The following is an 18,590-nucleotide window of genomic DNA, read 5'->3' on the forward strand; positions in this document are numbered from 1 at the left end:
TTTTGGACACAGAGTCTTATGCCTGTAATCCCAGCACTTGGGAGGCTGAAGTGGGTAGATCACCTGAGGTCAGGAGTTCAAGACCAGCCTGACCAATATGGTGTTTTCTTTTTTAAAGAAGAATAATCATATTGCCAGAAGAATCAGTGACCAGCCCCACTGCATGCCAAGTGGCTGCGACAGGCTTAGATATTGTTAGAGGTTTGCTTCTGCTACCAAACCATTTTCAATCTCCTAGGGACAGTGCTCTTCTGATGTGACTGATACTGAATTTAGAGGAGGAAGTGGTGGCATATACCTGGTGAGACCCAGGGAGGGCAGTATCAGCACCATGAAGATCAAGAATATGTAGACTTTGGTCATCATGATCTGGTTTTCCCCCGACCTGCAGGACGTCAAAGGTGAGCACTCGCAGTCCCCAAATGCTCCAGGTACCCCCAGTGAGGCCTCTGCCATGTGCCCACTGCCTGAGCAGCTGGGGGAAGGGTGTGGACAAGGGAGCGACCAGAGGCATTCTTCTTAGGGGCAGGGCCTCGGGGCTCCCGGGCACTCACTTGGTCCAGTGGGACTCCAGCAGTGTAGAGTAGTAGACGATGGAGGGGAGGAGGGCCGAGAAGGACCAGAGCAGGAGGGTGGGGAAGAACTGACTGATGATCGGGTCCTAGGAGAAAGGTCCACGACAGAGAGAGTCACAGGGACCATGGCCCACATGGCTCTGAGGCCATGACCTATTAACGTGGTCGCTCAGGGGACTCCCTCGGTAGAAATCTGTCACCTCTGACCCCCAGAACCGACACTGCCAGGTACAGAGTTGGTACCATAACTGTTGGCTGAATAATCACTAACAGCACCTTATATCTGTATAGCTCCTCACAGCACAGCAAAGAAAGCAATTTTACATACAACTAAACTCCACTTACCTGACTAACCAGATTAAATAACCTTCTCTGTTCCCTATACAAAACCAATGACTGATCCCACGGGAAGACTGAACACTGAAGGCCTGGAGTCCTGGCGGGGGTGGAGGGGGCGCTGCGCCTGCCTGCCTGCCTGCTCAGCTCCCACTGGTCCAGCTGCAGTGTATCAGGGCTCCACTGTGTGTGTCCACAAGTCTGCTGTTTGTTACTGTGATTACATGATCTGATTGATTTATTACTTTCACTGATTAGATGGATATAAAAATAGAAATTTTCTTTGAAAACTAAGTTGGATACTTTGGCAGACTTGATAAAAGTTAATTTCTAAAAAAAGATGCTGTTAATTAGATAAGAGTAAATCAATGATAATATGAGATCTAGGAAGTTTCTAATATTCAGAATGGCTCTGCAAGTATCTAAATTCTTCCTCAAAGAAGCCAACACTGGAACCACAAAACAGTGAAATAAGGGTGTGGTTTATGTAAAATAGACAAAGGGGAGCTCTCATCAGCAGATTCATCCTCAAAAGAATAGGCCAGTCCCTCTACTAAAAGATTGGCAAAGGAATGCATATTTATAATACCTGCTTTAAATCTTAAACAAAACTGGATTTATACTTAGGTAGTTTAAAATTATCTGCAGAGTCAGATAAGAGCTTCAACCACGCATCAGTTCATTGATTATCATGACAACAACCTCACGTGCTGTATAATAGGGCAAGTGTTTTAACTTCAGTTCTTGGATGAAAAACTGAGGCTCAGAATTCATCAGATAGGGAATGGCAAAGTGAGGGCCAGGAGGCCCTCCTGCCCAGTGTGCTTTCCCAGAGAATGATTAACCACATGCAAAGTGAAATTTAAAAAGAAAAGACATTTAGGGAGATGGTTCGGCAAAGCTGCTTATGAGAACCCAGTATCTTTTTGAGTAGATGCCAGTTGAGGGAGTGTTTAACTGTTATCTCATTGATTCATCTAAGATTTTTAAAAATAATTTATAACCTATGCAGAATAAATAGTTTTATAACAAGGTCATTAGCAACTAAAATGTAAAGGAAATAATTTGTGATCCTGCCACCCTAATCAATGAAGCTCTTTTCATTCCTTCCTGTCCCCTCCCAGTAGTGTCCATGATAAAGATGCCCCACTGGCACATCCCTGCTTCTTCAGGAGCCCTGCATGGAAGCCACAAAGTCTGCACAATTTTTAACAGATGCTTAACATTCCACCAACCTGAATATACCTCATTCAACTCAAATATCTCCACCACTGTTTAGTCTATTAAAATATGTATGCATGTGTGTGTATACATGTATGTGTATATATCTCTGTGTGTGTGTGTGTGTATATATATATATGGCATTACGATATCGACATTGTAATAAACGTGCCCATGCCTGCATAGAGGTTAAAAGCAAGTATGTGAACTGAGCAACTTGACCCCCTGGTTCCCGCACACATCCCACTCCTGTCCCCACTTCCTTCCCCACCCACCAAGCCCTCTTCCCACCAGCCCTCCTGGGAGGGGCCTTGCAGAACAGTTACTCACATTCAGCGCATGGATGGGTTTGGTAACATTGAACTTGTCCATGGTGGACAGGATGATGGAGGGTGTGGTCAGGAAAAACAGCCCCACGAAGAGGGTGAAGTTGATGCCTAGCCACTGTAGCCACCAGCGGAGGCCCTGGATAGAGAGGTTCTTCCTGCAAGGGGCGAGGGGACACAGGTCCTGAGACTTATCTCCCAGTGCTCATAACTTAGGTGGATAAGAAGGTCAGATTTAGGTAGACCAAGAGACTAGCCTGGGGGCAAGTTCTCCGCACTGACCTTCAGCTACAGAAAGGCAAGATCTTAGGTACCTGTGAGCTCAGAGGGAACAAAGGCTATTCTCTCAGATGTGGTTCACCAGCTAGAGTCTGGGGGCCAGAATCTACCCAAAGAAATGGCATGGGCACCCAAGCAGACCAAATAAGGCTCCAGCATGGCACTTATTTTCTTTTTTGGAGACAGAGTCTGGCTAAGTCACCCAGGCTAGAGTACAGTGGTATGATCTCAGCTCACTGTAAACTCTGCCTCCCAGGTTCAAGCAATTCTCCTGCCTCAGCCTCCCATGTAGCTGGGATTACAGGCAACAGACACCATGCCCAGCTAATTTTTTTGCATTTTTAATAGAGACAGGGTTTTACCACGTTGCCCAGGGTGGTCTTGAACTCCTGAGCTCGGGCAAACCGCCTTGCTCAGCCTCTCGAAGTGCTAGGATTACAGGCGTGAGCTTGGCAATGCTTTGTGACTAACACCACATTCTTCCCAAGGGGGCTGTGGTGCAGGGAGGAGGAAGGCAGGGACAAAGGATCGAAGGCACAGCTGCAAGGAGCTGAGGCAGGGCGGGACAGGCAGCACGCTGGGGCTTGCGCTGGGTGCCCTTACCCTCAACACAGTGCTGGAGGCTCACCATGGCCCCCGTGGACACAGCTCAGCTCACCAGCATGGCTCCAGGCTGACACTGGACCTAAATAAGTCTCTGCACAAGCCACATGCAGCTATTGAGCATTTGAAATGTGGCTAGTGTGAATTGAGAGGTGCTAGAACTGTAAAATATACACCATATTTTGAAGACTAAGTGTGAAAAAGAGAATGTAAAACATGTCACATTTTTCAAAATTGACTGCATGTTGAAATAACAGTCTGGATATATTGGGCGAGATAAATTATTAAAACTAATTCCAACTGTTTCTTTTTACTTTTTTAGCATGACTAGTGGGAAACTTAAAATTACATGCAGAGGTGGCATTATATTTCTGCTGGACGCCACCTGAATGCCAGGGAGGAACCCTGGCAGGACGTGCTGGGCGGATACCCCAGCTGGGCCACGTTGAGCACATCACGGCATCATGGCCCGGAAAGTTGCAGATGTGTGATTTCCACTGACTGTGAGGTCACACCTGTGCCCCAGGTGCCAGGCAGCTCCCACCAGGAACCCAGGCCTCCCTCCCATGTCTCCCTGGTCTAGGAGCTCACCAGCAGATGTCCTCAGGATCAGCAGCGAACGTGACTGTCCACTTGGAGGTACAGAGCTCTCTGCTATGGGAGGATGGCTGGGGCTCACCTTTGCACCGAAGGCTCTGACACTTGCAGGCGTTGAAATCTTTCAGGATGCTGCCAGGAAATGTAGAAACAGCCAGGCCCAGGCTACTCCGGTGACCACACAACATGTGGCAAGTGGGGACTGAGTAGGAGTGGGAGGCAGTGGCACAGGACCTTTGCTTTGTTGTCATTAGTGGATTATAAGTAATGCTATGTAAGAGGCGCCATGCTAGCACACTGTGTGGAGAATTTTGTTTAATCCTCACCACCACCCAGCAAGAAAGAGAGTACTATTCCCATTTTTCAGATAAGGAAACTGAGGGCAGCATACCCCAACACACCGCTCTTCCACAGAGCCATCCCCCTCCACCCTGCCTGTTAAGCTGGAGCTCTGATCCAATGCTACTGCCAGGCCAGTGGCTCACCTTTTCTGTCACTTCTTCCCCAGGCCCAAGGGTAGCGTTAGACCATGTTACACACTGCCTGTTCCCAAACTTCCCTCCTCAGGGCTCCCGCCTCGACCGTCACCATCTCAACAGATCACAGGTTTTCCTCCCATAAGGAGCCCAGCAGCCCCCCTCCTGCCTCAGATGCCTTCCCCTTTCCTCCTGCCCCAGTGTCTGCAGGAAGTCCTGCATGAGTCCATCCTTAGGGTCACAATGCCGGGTGTGGGGGGCAGGTAAGGCAGGGGGAGAGGCAGTGGCTGGACCATCTCCTTTCTGCACCCCTCTCCCGACCCACCCCCTGCTGCTCCTAAGGCGAGATGACACAGAGATCCCAGGCATGAGAGCCCAGAGCCCCATGCCAAGGGCCACTGTGAAAAGCCACTCCCCAGGCCAAGCTCCCCACTGCCGTGAGTGCCCCAGCATGCCCAGGGGTCTTCCCCACAGCTTTGCATTTGTGGGAAGTGGGGGAGCCACAGACAGAAAGATCTGTGGTCCACAGCAGATGTCTGGAAGGAGGGTGTCTCCGTCTCCCCTGGGAGAAAGCTGGCACACAGAGCCCACAGGATGGGTCCAGGCCAGCAGGGAAGAGCCGGCAGTGAGGCCAGGCTGCATCAGCTCAACAGGGTCAGCCAGAATCACCCACTCCGGGGCTGCTGCCCATATCCCCACCACCTGTCACACAAACATGGGCTGGGCTTGCCAAAGTGAGTGTGGGTGGCTGAGGGAAGAGAAGGAAACACCACAGATAAATCCCAGGGATGGTGGGTGAGCAGTACCATCTCTACCCAAGAGGGACAATGAGTTATCTGGAGCCAAGAAGGGGCCTGGGTTGTACCCTCACTCACTAGGTGGCCATGGACTTCTCCTGGAAGGTGACGAAGGCCATTCCCAGGGGCTGGTCCTGGACGTGAAGTTCTTCCTCTGTGATCCTCTCCAGCAGCCTGTCCTTCATCTGCGTGTAGTAAGAGATTGCATCCTCCTGCCAGAAGATACATCCCATTGGGATGACACGGCCCTGTGCAGGTGTCTGGGGCACCCCCATGCCAATGCCTGCGCTCCCAGCCGGGGAGCGGGACCCGTACCCACTCACAGCCCTGCACTTCACAGCAGCAGAACTGGCCACAGGGCTTGGGGTTGATAAGAGTCTGCCGGCCTGTCTTCACCTGCAGGTTCCTGTAATAGGTCAGGCTCTTCTCTGTCTTCTTTCTGCAGAGGTGGGAGCGGGGGCATACACTTCAGTTTCATAATCCTGTGGCAGGGACCCCCACACCCACAGTTCAACCATCAGCCAGGGGAGGAGGAGGAGTCCAGGGCCGCCCTCCTCCCTTCCTCGCTGGGAGATGCGAGGCCAGTGAGGAAGGAGTGGGCATCTCGCAGCCCCACCCACCACCCACCCTCACCTCTCCTTGCACAGGTAGATTAGCTTAGCCACATTGTAGCACAGCTGGACATCCACCACCTCACACGTGGGATATGCGTCCCTGTGGCCAAGGAGAGAAGGAGGCAAAAGACGCCGTTGAAAAGAGAACCCCAAGCAGCAGACAGGCCCGTGGATCCAAGGGAAAGGATGGCAGAGGGATCTCGCTGGTGGTTTCTGTGTCAGCGGACATCTCTCTTCTTTTTGTCTTTTATCCTCCAAAAGGGGGAAAATTTGAAATTTAATACAAAGAGGGCTTTTGTTTTATTTTGTTTAGAGACAGGGTCTCTGTCACCCAGGCTGCAGTGCAGTGGTACAATCATGGCTCACTGCAGCCTCAACTTCTGGGCTCAAGCAATCCTCCCACCTCAGCCTCCTGAGTAGCTGGGACTACAGGTGCATGCCAGCAGGCTGATTTTTATTTTTTGTAGAGACAGGGTCTTGCTATGTTGCCCAGGCCAATTTTGAACTCCTGGCCTCAAGTGCTCCTCCTGCCTCAGCCTCCCAAAGTGCTGGGATTATAGGCATGAGTCACTGCACCCAGCCAGCTTTTTTTTTAGTAGTATGAAGCTAACTGCCTGGAACTGACAAGTTTATACCCACTTGGCTTGCAGTCAGCTGGCACTTCTCCTGGGGAAAAATAAACATATCACTGTCCCCTCTAAAGAACCAAAGGAACAGATTTCTTATTTGTGCTAGGACAGTATCTACCTTGAGCCACCACTGAAATCCTATTCAGGTAGGCTTTTTGAAGGTCACAGACTTTTCAGAGGGTCTAATGAAAGCAAAGGACCCTCGAACCAGAAAACGTCTACACACATATTAACCAGCAAGGCCAGGCATGGTGGCTCACACCTGTAATTGCAGCAATTTGAGAGGCTGAGGCGGGTGGATCACTTGAGGTCAGGAGTTCTAGACCAGCCTGACCAACATGGTGAAACCCCACCTCTACTAAAAATACAAAAATTAGTGAGGTGTGGTGGTGTCCACCTGTAATCTCAGCTACTCAGAGACTGAGGCATAAGAATTGCTTGAACCTGGGAGGCGGAGGTTGCAGTCAGTGAGCTCACCCCACTGCACTCCAGCCTGGGAAACACAGTGGACTCTGTCTCAAAAACAAAACAAAACAAAACAAAAAAAAACACCAGCAAAATATATCAATTTATTCAATCCTCATCATAACCTGTGAATTTTGTCCCCATTTTACAGATGAGTAAACTGAGGCCCACAGAGGTAAAGTGGCGTGCACCAAAGATCACATAGCTAGCGAGTGTCTGAGCCAGGAGGTGAATATAGGCAACCCTGGCTGGTGGCCACAATGCAACACCCCCTCACCATATGTGCAAAATTATACATACAATTCCAGAGGATTCAGAACCATGTGAATCCCTACCTACCACCTCCCAGGCACTGTTCTAGGTGCTGGTAACAGGGCCTGGATGTGCTTATATTTTAGTGAGAGAGAGAGCCCACAGGCATGTCAATCATGAAATTAAACAGGAGGACAATTTCTGGTCCCAATAAGAGCTGTGAGGAAGAAAACTGCAATTTAAGCATCCCTGTTTGAAAGGCAAATTCACACATCAATCCTACAACTGCAGTAGTGTCACTAAAAGGCCTCCTAAAATAGGGGAAAGCATGAGCCGTGTAATGTTTCTGAGAATGAGGGGACTCTGTCTCTTTAAAGTTATACATTCAGTGGAATTACTGTTTCCAGGTGTTGCCTAGCAGGCAACTTTGGGGAGTTGCTCCAAGGAAACGGAGAAAAATGATTCTGGTATCGAGTATTTACATATTAGTAAATATTTCTAAACTATTTAGTTTCTGAAGAAGTTGTTCAAATTTTAAACATTCAGTTTACGATTCTGTCTAGTAATTTGCTTAGCAAGTGCTTTCTTCATAAATAGTGCAAAGTTAAAGTATAGCCAACTTCTAGTTCATGCAACAAATTAGTGGCTGCTGAATTGATAAGGAAGGAAGAGAGGCCACGTGTGGTGGCTCACTCCTGTAATTGCAACATTTTGGGAGGGCAAGGCAGGAGGATCACTTGAGCCCAGCAATTCAAGACCAGCCTGGGCAACATAGCAAGACTCTATCTCCACACAAATTTTAAAAATTAGCTGGATGTGGTGTCATGTGTCTACCGTCCCAGCTACTTGAGAGGCTGAGGCAGGAAGATCCCTTGAGTCCAGGAGGTGAGGCTGCAGTGAGCTATGATCACACTACGGCACTCTAGCCTGGGCAACAGAGCAAAAACCCTGTCTCTAAAAAAATATGATAATAAAAAAAAAAAAGGAAGAAAGAATAAAATGTCAGCCCCTGAGCGCAGTCTTCAGGCCTCCAGCAGGGTCCTGGGAGCCTCCCTGGCCTGCGTGCCCCGCCCCCACCCCATCACCTTTCCTGCTCTGTGCCTTTCCATTATCTCCTCACAGGAAAGCCTTTCCTCCAGCCTCCATTTGCAGGAATTGGTGGTGCAGATACTCAATGGAAGCTGCCGGAAAGGAGGTTCTACCAGGGAGGGCCTGGACTCGGACACAGTGCTCACTCAACAGACACCTGCTGAGCGGGTGGACAAACCAACAAACGCAGAGATGGCCCCGAGGTCCTTCCACCTGTGAGACCCTAGCCCTGTGGGTCTGTGCAAATGCTCAGCTCATGTCTCTCTTATTCTGCAAAGCTGATGCTAAGAACCCCAGGGTGAACAATCTTTTTTTTCCCTGTATACTCTCAAGACACTTATTTGCACCTACACCACCCTGGCCTGTGCTCTGGACATGTGTACAAGGCTGCTTGAAGAGGACGGGCCACCACGGCACCATCCATTGCACAGCACCTGCAGAACTGGCACACGGGAGCCACTCCATACATGTGTGGCAGGGCCAGGTCCTTCTCAGATCTCACCTGGATACCCAAGCAAGAGACAGAAGGCGCTCACCTAAGGTGCTTGCCCCTTGGGGGCTGTGCTGGTCCTACCTGGAGGGGGCTCAGCTCCCCTCCCACCCCACCTGCTCACCGGAAGTGGCTCTCCACAGTCTCCTTCCTGGCATCTCTGGGTAGTCCTGTGATGAACAAGGTCCGCCTCACCTGTCGGGGAAACACAGCACGGAGAGGTCACTGGTGAGCCAGTGTGCAGGTATGCTCAGGTTTCCAACCCACTCCAGCCTCTGGAAAGTAAACAATGGGAAATCAGAAGGCTCCAGTTTTCTCCTTCTGTGTCCTGGGGAAGCCCAGAAGCATGACATTCACACAGCATCATCTTCCAGGCTATACAAAGAATCCACTTCCAAAGCAACTGTATGAGCCTTCTTTGCATGGCAGGAGACTGAGAAAGAGGGGAAGTGACTCAAATGCATTCACACAGCAGATCAGAGGAGGACCCAGGCCTGGAAACAAGCTACAGAAGCACCCTTCGCCTGTGAAGCTTTGGGTGGCAAAGAGAAAGGACTGCTCTCAACCCAAACTTCTTAGCACTAGTAACTGTCAAAATCTTGAAAGAATCTGTGAAATTTTTTTTTAAAGATCATGCCAAGTGTGAGCAAGAATAAGCAAGCTGGGCTCCTGAGGCCATCCCAGAGGTCACTGCTGTCAGGGCCTGCCTGCCGCAGAGCCTCGTCTCCCACCTGAGCCCCTCCCAGCATGTGTCCCCAAGCCCCGCCTCACTCACCAGGCTCTCCTCTTTGTACTTAATGGACTGAGTATGGTGTCGCATGAAGCCCACAGTGAGGAGGAGGTAAATGACGGCGAAGATGGTGTGCAGCCAAAGGAGGTCATTGCTGAGGGGGAAACCACCTGTCATCAGGGCTGGGATCCCAGGCAGGGAGCTGGGGGCGCAGAGCTGGGGCCTGGTTACCCTCAATGGGCACTGAGCTGAGGACCAATGGTTTCACTGCAAGAGATACCTCCCACAGAGGCTGTGTGGCCAACACCCCTCCGCCCATGGTGAATACTTCAGAGGGGTCCTTGTCCATGTCCCTGTCCTGACAAATGAGTCCCCCTCCAATCCACGGGACTCTCCATGTTTCTTAAATCCCTGGCAAAACTGGCTGCCTGTGGCATGTTATGCCCACAGCTCAGCAACACACCAGCTGAAGGGGCCTTCAGACACCTGCCAGCCCTCTTTGGAGTACCTCTGGCTGCCCCGGGCTCCCGAGCTGCCTTCTCCTTGGTCTCACCCATCGGCACCTATACCCACCGGCTCCATACTCACTCAGTCTGCAGATTTGCTATTGTTGTCCTCCCAAAACTGTAAGGGTCTTTGCCTGCAGAGAAGTACAGATACTTAGTTCCAGGGTCATGTGGGGAAGCAGGAGGGAACGTAATCAATCAGCCTTGGTTTGTGGAGCTCAGGGGAGGAGGAGCATGTCTAGACCAGCAGGAAGACAACAAGGTCTGGCTGGTCTTTCCAGAGCTACACCATCAAGGCCTCTGCTTGACACCAACATGCTCCCTGATAACTTCTCAACCTTCCGTTGCGGGGAAAGGCAAAATGTGAATTCATTTTGTTTTGAGAAAACTACAAACATCCTATGTTGTTACAAAACCAATGTTGGGAACCACCGAGTATCCTAAATGGATTCATGTTGGCATTTTGGAAGCTGGATTCTTGCAGTTGTCCTTAGATATAATGCCGCATTCTGATTCTGACTAAGTATCATGGATATCTTCTGGGTCCATTCATTGTGACCTCCTAATTTGGGTGAGGGCAGGAAAGTATAAAAGACTCTCTGACATCCCGATTCTGTACATCTTGGAGGGCTTTTTTTCCCTATTTATATAGAACCAGAAATTGATATCAGGCCCCAGTTTTAGCCTATGTTTGGGGTAGATTATTCTCCAGATCTTTAATAGATGGAAATGTTCAGAGAGTCACCTTGAGACCATCTTACATCTGAATTGGAGCATAATTCCTGGGATTCTGGTCTACCACAGAGAGAACCCTTTCCCTAGGACTGCCACTCTGCCCCATTACAACATAGACAAGGGTGAAAAGGGTTATTACCCAGCAAGTCCCCCGAGAGGTTGACAGGCAGGATGACACACAGGGACAAAAAGCTGACCACCACCAGCAGGAAGATGATGTGCCTCTGGAAGGACAGGTAGTGGATGGCGTCCTCCCCACACCACTCCAGGATCTGGTCATCGCTGGCAAAGACACATGTGGAATCTTAATGAGCAGTGGGAACAGGCCAGGCCCTCGGGGCTCTGCATGAAGTGTCTCACATCATCCTCACCACAATCTTATGAGATGGTTCGATTGTTATCCCCACTTTTTTGGTCACATATGAGGAAATAAAGGTACAGGAAATTTGTGTAACTTTCAGGATCTCACATGATATAAATTCCAGAGCCCACCATCTTAGGCCCTATGCCATGCTCTAGGAAAAGCAACACCAGCATTCCATCTGATGTTGCTAGAAACATCTGCGCCCAAGTAACGTGTGTAGGAAAGGTATGTAAATACAGGTATCTCACAGCCCGTCCTACTTCTAAGGAATCACATTCAGAATAAAGTTGGGGCTAGGTGCAGTGGCTCACGCTTGTAATCCCAGCACACTGGGAGGCTGAGGCAGGTGGATCACCTGAGGTCAGGAGTTAGAGACCAGCCTGGCCCAGATGGTGAAACTGTCTCTACTAAAAAATTTTAAAAATTATTCGAGCATAGTGGTGCAGACCTATGATCCCAGCTACTCCAGAGGCTGAGGCAGGAGAATCACTTGAACTCGAGAGGTGGAGGTTGCAGTGAGCCGAGATCACAGCACTGCACTCCAGCCTGGGTGACAGGGTGAGACTCCATCTCAAAAAAGGAAAAAAAAAAAAAAAAAAAAAGAATAAAGTTGGGAATGTGCCCAGGCCCCGGGCCCCCACCTGTCTCCTGTCTCCCCATCAGGTGAGCTGGCAACAACAGGTGGAGCCAAGAGTCTCAGTCCATCCTACCGCCCGGCCTCCTCCCTTTGTCCCCAGTGAAGGGGAGGTGACCTGCTCCACCCTTTCCCACCCTTGGAGTGCTACACTTGGAGGCTCTGGGGCCACTGGAGACTCAGAAAATTCCAGGTTCACACAAGCCAGACTTCTGTGCTACGAAGGGAGAAGGGGCAGGGTACTCCGATCGTTCCCACTCCCTGAAGGTGCTGCTTCTAGGCTGGGAAAGCAGTACATTGGGAAGAGCTCAGGGAGGCAAGGGCTGCATCATAAAAAAGCAGATCTGAAAGATGTCAGTGTGGGCTTTGCAGTCAGACCACAGTGGAATCCAGTGCAGCTGTCTCCACCTGATAGCAAGTCACATGGCTTACCTGCCTCTGACCTCGAGCAAGGAAACTGCCCACTGCCTACCTCATCGGCTTAGCAGGGGCTCAAAAGAGATAATAAGCATCAAACACCTAGTGCTATACGTAGTATCAGCAGATGCTCAGAAATATGCCTATTCATATGAGTCCTGATTACTATTTATCTAGAGGGCAATGCTTTGCAATTAACTACATTGTTCTTGCTTCTCAATAAACTAACTCTCCTCCTGCTTCCTTTTGCTCCACAACAGAGTTGACTGTCTCCCACAGGGCTCTGTCTCCTGCCAGTTCCCTTGGGAACAACTCCTACCAAACCGACCATTTATAACATGCTCTCACATGTATTAGCTCCTATGAATTAGGCTGAATTCGTGTTAGCCTCAGCCTCCTTTTACAGTTGGGGAAACTGAGGCCCAGAAAGAGGGACTTAATATCCTATAACCACCATATTTCATCAATTTTAAGATGTCCTTTACATATTTCAACTCCTCTGAAATGAGATGTACCCTATTGTTATGGCTGATGGTAGCTTAGCTGGAAACATATTCTTACTGCTGTATAAAATAACATGCACCTTACAATGAGGACTTCTTAGATTTGATGGAATATGGCACAAGGTAAGAGCCAAGACTCACATCAGCCCCCACCTCCTGGCTCCCTTCACCATATCAGAGGTAACTAACAGGCTCTTAATCGCCTTTAATCTTTTTTTTTTTTGAGACGGAGTTTCACTCTTGTTGCCCAGGCTAGAGAGCAATGACACAATCTTGGCTCACAGTAACCTCCACCTCCCAGGTTCAAGTGATTCTCCTGCCTCTGCCTCCCAAGTAGCTGGGATTACAGGCATGAGCCACCATGCCTGGCTAATTTTGTATTTTTAGTCGAGATGGGGCTTCTCCATGTTGGTCAGGCTGGTCTCGAACTCCTGATCCGCCCACCTTGGCCTCCCAAAGGGATGGGATTACAGGTATGAGCCACTGTGCCCGGCCACCTTTGATCATCTTTTAGATTTCTCTCCATGGGCCTCATTGAAAAAAAAATACTTGTAACCAAATGAATTGACTGTATTATATTTCTTCACTTTTCACTAATTCAAAGACATGCAAACCTGCCTAGAAGAGATAAATTGACATGTAATCGGTGTTAAATATTAAGTAGAATAATTAAAGCAAAAAAATAGCTTTAATTATCTTGTGTAGTACTATGAGAGATGAACATGATTTCCACTGAATATGTTGAAATAAATGAAGTTCATCTCTATCTTCAAGAATTCTTGGGATCCACCTCAATTTTGGAAGCCCCAGGCTCCAGCAGGGACTGTGTACCCTCTAGCATGGAGGCTCCAATCCTACAGGCCTCCTCCCTGCTGCCCCGACCCCACGGGCTGCCTGCCCACCTTGATTCTCAGCCCTCACATACTGCTTTGGACCTGAACTGAAAAGTATCTAAGAGACCCCATCTTAGGATCAAGCATCTTGGCTCTTTTCCCTGGATTGGCCAAATACCAAAAAAAAAAAAGCCCAAAGGCCCCCCCAGCAGCTGCCCCATGGTGTACTCACTGCAGACGGAAGATCGCAGTCAGCCAGGGACAGCATCCCTGGAAACAGAGAGAACAGGGATTAGCTTCCAACATCCGTGCCTTTGGGAGGCAGATGTAACCATTGTCTTTGACATTAACGATTTAACCTCCTGTTGTACAAAATCAGTGATTTTGTCCCATATTCAGCAAGCATGCACCCAGTACTTCACAATATACACCACATGCCTAGAATTCTTGCTAAAATCTCTTGACAATTTCGTGATCAAATCACAAAAACTCAGGGCAGCTCTGTGGCAAGTGATGTGGGCTGCTGTTTGATTGTTTACAATCACTGACCAGGAGGTGGGACAAGAAAGGAAGCAAGCCTAACAGATGTACGGTCCGCTGGAGTGGGAGTCAGGGGAAAGGGTATCTGTAAGTTTCACCATCCTTCGCATCTCTCAAACTTAACACCCTTAAAGCTGGGCTATTGTCCGGCTAGGAAAGACAAATATTTGTTCAATAACTCATTCAACAATGACTAAGCACCTGCTAGGCATTAGGCACTGGGGAACAGGGCTGGAGAAGGCAGGGCTCCTGCCCACATCTGGCTCATAATCCAGCTGGCAAGTTCATAATTAACTGTCACACAAAACCATGCGTGTAAGAAAGATAAGTGCTGGAGAAGCGAAAGGGATTCTGTAACCGTTCCGGCCTGCAAGTTCATCTAGTCTCAGGATCCAGGGTCATCCAGCTACCATCTCTCTTGGGGTATTTCCCAAGTGCAGGTGCCTTCATTGATGCAGAGAAGCACTTTCTCCAGCATTTGTCACTCAAGATCCACCCTGCTCCCTCCCCAAAACCATGACTGCCAGTTTCCACCCTGGTCATGACCACAAGGGTTCCTTAGATACCAACCAGCTCATTTTCAAAGTCTTGTTGCCCTGAGGAGGAAGTCGATGACAATCTCTGAAATCTGGACTCACTAGAGACACAAAAAGAGAAAAATGACAGATAATTCTTAAAAAAAAAAAAACAACAAAAACCAAAAAAGTCAAAAAGATCATGTCCAGTATTTTGCGGCCTCTTAGAGCTCAGAACCAAAGCTATCAGTCCTCAATGGCTGGAATGAAAGATAACTCACTCAGTCAAAGACAGAGACAAGGACAATGACCATTCCCAGGTGTGGTATAAAACTCTATGTTATATGGGATTAACAGCAAGGGGTCAACAGACCACCTGGGTGTCCCACACCCAGAAACCACACCACTGTGACTGGTCCAGCTAAAGTGACTTCAAAGTGTTGCCTATTTTCAATCTATTTCCCAATATTATCAAGTAAAACTTGGAATAAATAGTGCATTTTATCAAATCTAAGATACCACTGGTTTTAATTTGCATAATTATTTTATGAACCACTAAAGAAAAAATGCTGCCAAGTAAACTACAATCACCATCAATAACAAGATGCCTCCCAGTTTCAGAGATGAGAAAATGCCAAAACATATATTTTAGAGTTGACAAATGATGACACTTTATATTGTGGCATTTTAATCAGATCCTTTCTTGTGAGTACTCCCATAAAAACACCCCATGCACTATATGTGACTGCTTTTCTTTTTCTTTCTTTTTTTTTTTTTTTTTNTTTTTTTTTGAGACAGAGTCTCACTCTGTCGCCCAGGCTGGAGGGCAATGGCACGATCTTGGCTCACTGCAACCTCCGCCTCCCGGGTTCAAGAAATTCTCTGCCTCAGCCTCCCGAGTAGCTGAGATTACAGGTGCCCACCACCACACCTGGCTAATTTTTGCATTTTTAGTAGAGATGGGGTTTCACCATGTTGGCCAGGCTGGTCTTGAACTCCTGACCTGGTGATCCATCCGCCTCGGCCTCCCAAAGTGCTGGATTACAGGCATGAGCCACCATGCCTGGCTGGGACTGCTTTTCTTTAGTCTCCTATTCCTGGTTCTACTGTCCCCCTTCTAATGACAAAAAACATGATAAAAGCCTTTGCAGAGATGCTGTCTCTTTTGACCTTCACAGTGACCTCATGGGGAAGAGGGGACAGGAGGAGACCAACCCTAATAAGTTTGGGGACTTGACCAAGGTCGCACAGCCAGGGATGCAGCAGGGCCTCTAATCCCCAGGTGGTCTTTTCTACCAGAGTATGTGGCCCCCACTTCCAGCTGAATGTGCCGTAAAGGCATCAGATGTCCCAAAAGTTTCTCCCCAACAGTCCAAGGTCATCACCTCAGGCTTTAGCAAATGCCAGGGCAGAGATCATAGGGAAGAACAGTGCATTTACAGGTATACTTCCTCTTCCCAGTTCAGAGGACCCTGCCGCACAGGCCACATGTCAGGAGGGGCCCAAGAGTGGAAGGTCTGCTTGAGGGGCCCAGGGAAGGCTCTGGGTAGCAGCTGGGGCCAGTCCCTGAGTTTTCATCACTCACTTCCTATTGCCACATCTGACACAAGATCCTGGGCACAAACAGCCAGCTGGTGCTGGAACATCTGGTTGTACAGATCCAGAATTCACTATCATGCTTCAGGCGACATGAAGAGAGAATCCTAGAGCCCCAGGCAGAACTGGAAGGACCTGAGGCCTGGCCGAGGGAGCCTGTGCTTTGTAACAGACTCATCCAAAGCCAGCGCTGACCTGGCAGGAGGGTGGGGCAGCTCCCTGAGGGCTCTGCTGCCCTTCTTGATCCTCACCCAGTCCTGACCCCATGCTAATTAATTTCAAAGATGATCACTTAAAAAGAAAATGGGCATCCTCTTCAGAAGATCATGAAAGCCCTCAGTATCTAAAACAACCAGTTTGAAGCCAACAAGGTTCATGGTCTTGGCCCAACAGAAGCCCTGAAGGAGCTGAGCATCTGGGCCTAAGGTTTTTTTTTGTTTTGTTTTGTGAGCACAATGAGGGTAGAAGGGCCAACCTTGTTGGTCTGTGGTGAAGAGCAAAGAACAACTATTGGTACAGACTGGGCAGATACACTCAACGAACACAATCTAATAGCAATGTCATGTGTGGGTCCTGCCCACACAAAGGGCTTCATAAGCCCACAGCCCATTCCAGGGAGATACACACACACACACACACACACACACACACACACACACAAACACAATACACATATACGTACATACACACGCTCATAGGCACACAAGCACATATACACATACAAACATGCACGCTCATAGCCTAGATGAAGTCTTTACCTGCCTGCTTCTGACACCAGGGCAATGCGGCCATAGTCCCAGAATCTTCTTCTTATGATGGAAAACACCAAGATTAAGAACTAAAAATAGAAAAGAAACCAAGTAAAAGCATGTTGGATGGCTTCTCATTAGAAGAGACAGATGTCTCAGGGGCAAAGCCCACCCGCTCGCACTCAACAGGGCTAGAAGGAAAACATTCAGGCCCAGAAAGGGCAATGAGCTGCCCAAGGCCACACAGCTCAGTAGCCTGGATGCTTTGCTCGCCCCCTTCACCAGCTCCCACCACCTGTGCCCACACTGCCAAGGCTGCCAGCACTGATGCCAAGCTTGCCTGGAGCAAGTCATGCACGTCATCCCTGTCCCTTGCTCTCAAGGCAGCAGTGACACCACATGGCCCCAGTCTCAGGCCTTGATCTGCCTTCAGTGGCCCCTAAGCAGGAAGGTAAGGTCTAGCCTCACAGCAGCCCCAGGAACCAGGGTCCTTTTTCACTTTACAAAAATTTCTTTCTTTTTTTTTTTTTTTTTTTTTTAAGATGGAGTCTCACTCTTTTGCCCAGGCTAGAGTGCAGAGCTTGGCAGGGTCCCTGTCATGTTTCTGCCTCTCTTCCCTCCCTAGACAGGGTCCCTCACTTTGAGGTTCGGGGAGGTAGAGAAATACATCTTGGTAAGCACACCCCTACCTGCTCTGGCCAGAAACAGGGGTTTTGAAGGTACGCTTTGTTTTCCTAAAGGAAATCCAAAAGACCTGAACCCCAGGGGCACTGAGATCTCGTGGGATTTTCTCCAGGGGAATCAGGAAGTTGGTGACATATTTTCAAAGGCAGGTGAGTCATGTTGTAGGAAAGCCATGAAACCTGCTCGGCAGGTGCCTGCCCTCCCTGTCCACGGCGGCTGCTGCCCGCCCTTCCTGTCCACAGCAGCTGCCACCCTGGCCTGTGTGGTGTAGATGTTTCCCACACACCCATGCTCTCCAAGGCGCTCTGGCTCTTATGTATCCCCTCCACCTCCAAAACTGCCTGCAAAAAATCCACCCCTGGCCAGGCACAGTGGCTCACTGCTGTAATCCCAGCACTTTGGGAGGCCAAGGCTGTTGAATCGCTTGAGCTCAGGGGTTTGAGACCAGCCTGGGCAACATGGTGAAACCCCATCTCTATCAAAAATACAAATTTAGCCAGACATGGTGGCACGTGCTTATAGTCCCAGCTGTGCAAGGGGCTGAGGTGGGAGGATTGCTGAGCCCAGGACGAGGAGGTTGCAGTGAACAGTGATTGTGCCACCGTACTTCGGGGGACAGAGTGAAACACTGTTTCAAAAAAAAAAAATTCCCCTTCACCAACACACTCCAGTAGAGAGTGACTCTCTTCTCAACCAACACTGTTGCAACAATGCCCACCCAACCCACCTCGGGCCCCTGCCCAGGCCCCCTTCTGTACTCACCTTGGCCAAACTCTCCCCATCCGGAACACCCAGGGCCACCCTCCTCTAATCCCATCGACTCTGAAATCCACCCCCATACCCCTGCCCACTCCTCCCTGCTATCCCAAGCCACCCTCCCCACATTCCCCACCCAAGCCTAGTCTCCAGCTCCAAGCAGTCCAAGGGTATCTACTCCATCAGAGCCACCTGCCCCCTTCACTCAGATGGTCTCTGCTACATGTTAGGAGACAGCATTGACAGGCACTGGCCAGCCCACGGCATTTATGAAAAGAG

At 49.2% G+C, this 18,590-nt stretch overlaps 1 protein-coding gene across 11 annotated transcripts in view; it reads right to left on the reverse strand.

The window, feature by feature from the left end:
• TMEM63A (transmembrane protein 63A) overlaps positions 1-18,590 on the reverse strand; it is a 34,831-nt gene that overhangs the window by 9,663 nt on the left and 6,578 nt on the right. For 10 of the 11 annotated variants that reach the window (XM_037737746.1, XM_037737749.1, XM_037737751.1 and 7 more), the window contains 14 exons: positions 16,881-16,960; positions 14,582-14,648; positions 13,704-13,741; positions 10,860-11,002; positions 10,068-10,119; positions 9,525-9,633; positions 8,874-8,944; positions 5,844-5,924; positions 5,526-5,649; positions 5,289-5,422; positions 3,932-4,069; positions 2,463-2,616; positions 555-661; positions 299-385 (listed from right to left, as the gene is read on the reverse strand). In XM_037737746.1, coding sequence (XP_037593674.1) covers positions 299-385; positions 555-661; positions 2,463-2,616; positions 3,932-4,069; positions 5,289-5,422; positions 5,526-5,649; positions 5,844-5,924; positions 8,874-8,944; positions 9,525-9,633; positions 10,068-10,119; positions 10,860-11,002; positions 13,704-13,741; positions 14,582-14,648; positions 16,881-16,960 — 1,385 coding nt within the window. The remainder of the gene's footprint in view (positions 1-298; positions 386-554; positions 662-2,462; positions 2,617-3,931; positions 4,070-5,288; positions 5,423-5,525; positions 5,650-5,843; positions 5,925-8,873; positions 8,945-9,524; positions 9,634-10,067; positions 10,120-10,859; positions 11,003-13,703; positions 13,742-14,581; positions 14,649-16,880; positions 16,961-18,590) is intronic. The other variant, XM_037737753.1, reaches the window with a different exon arrangement.

This window comes from Cebus imitator, unplaced genomic scaffold (genome assembly GCF_001604975.1).
Source record: "Cebus imitator isolate Cc_AM_T3 unplaced genomic scaffold, Cebus_imitator-1.0 Scaffold42, whole genome shotgun sequence".
Classification (NCBI taxonomy): Eukaryota; Metazoa; Chordata; class Mammalia; order Primates; family Cebidae; genus Cebus; species Cebus imitator.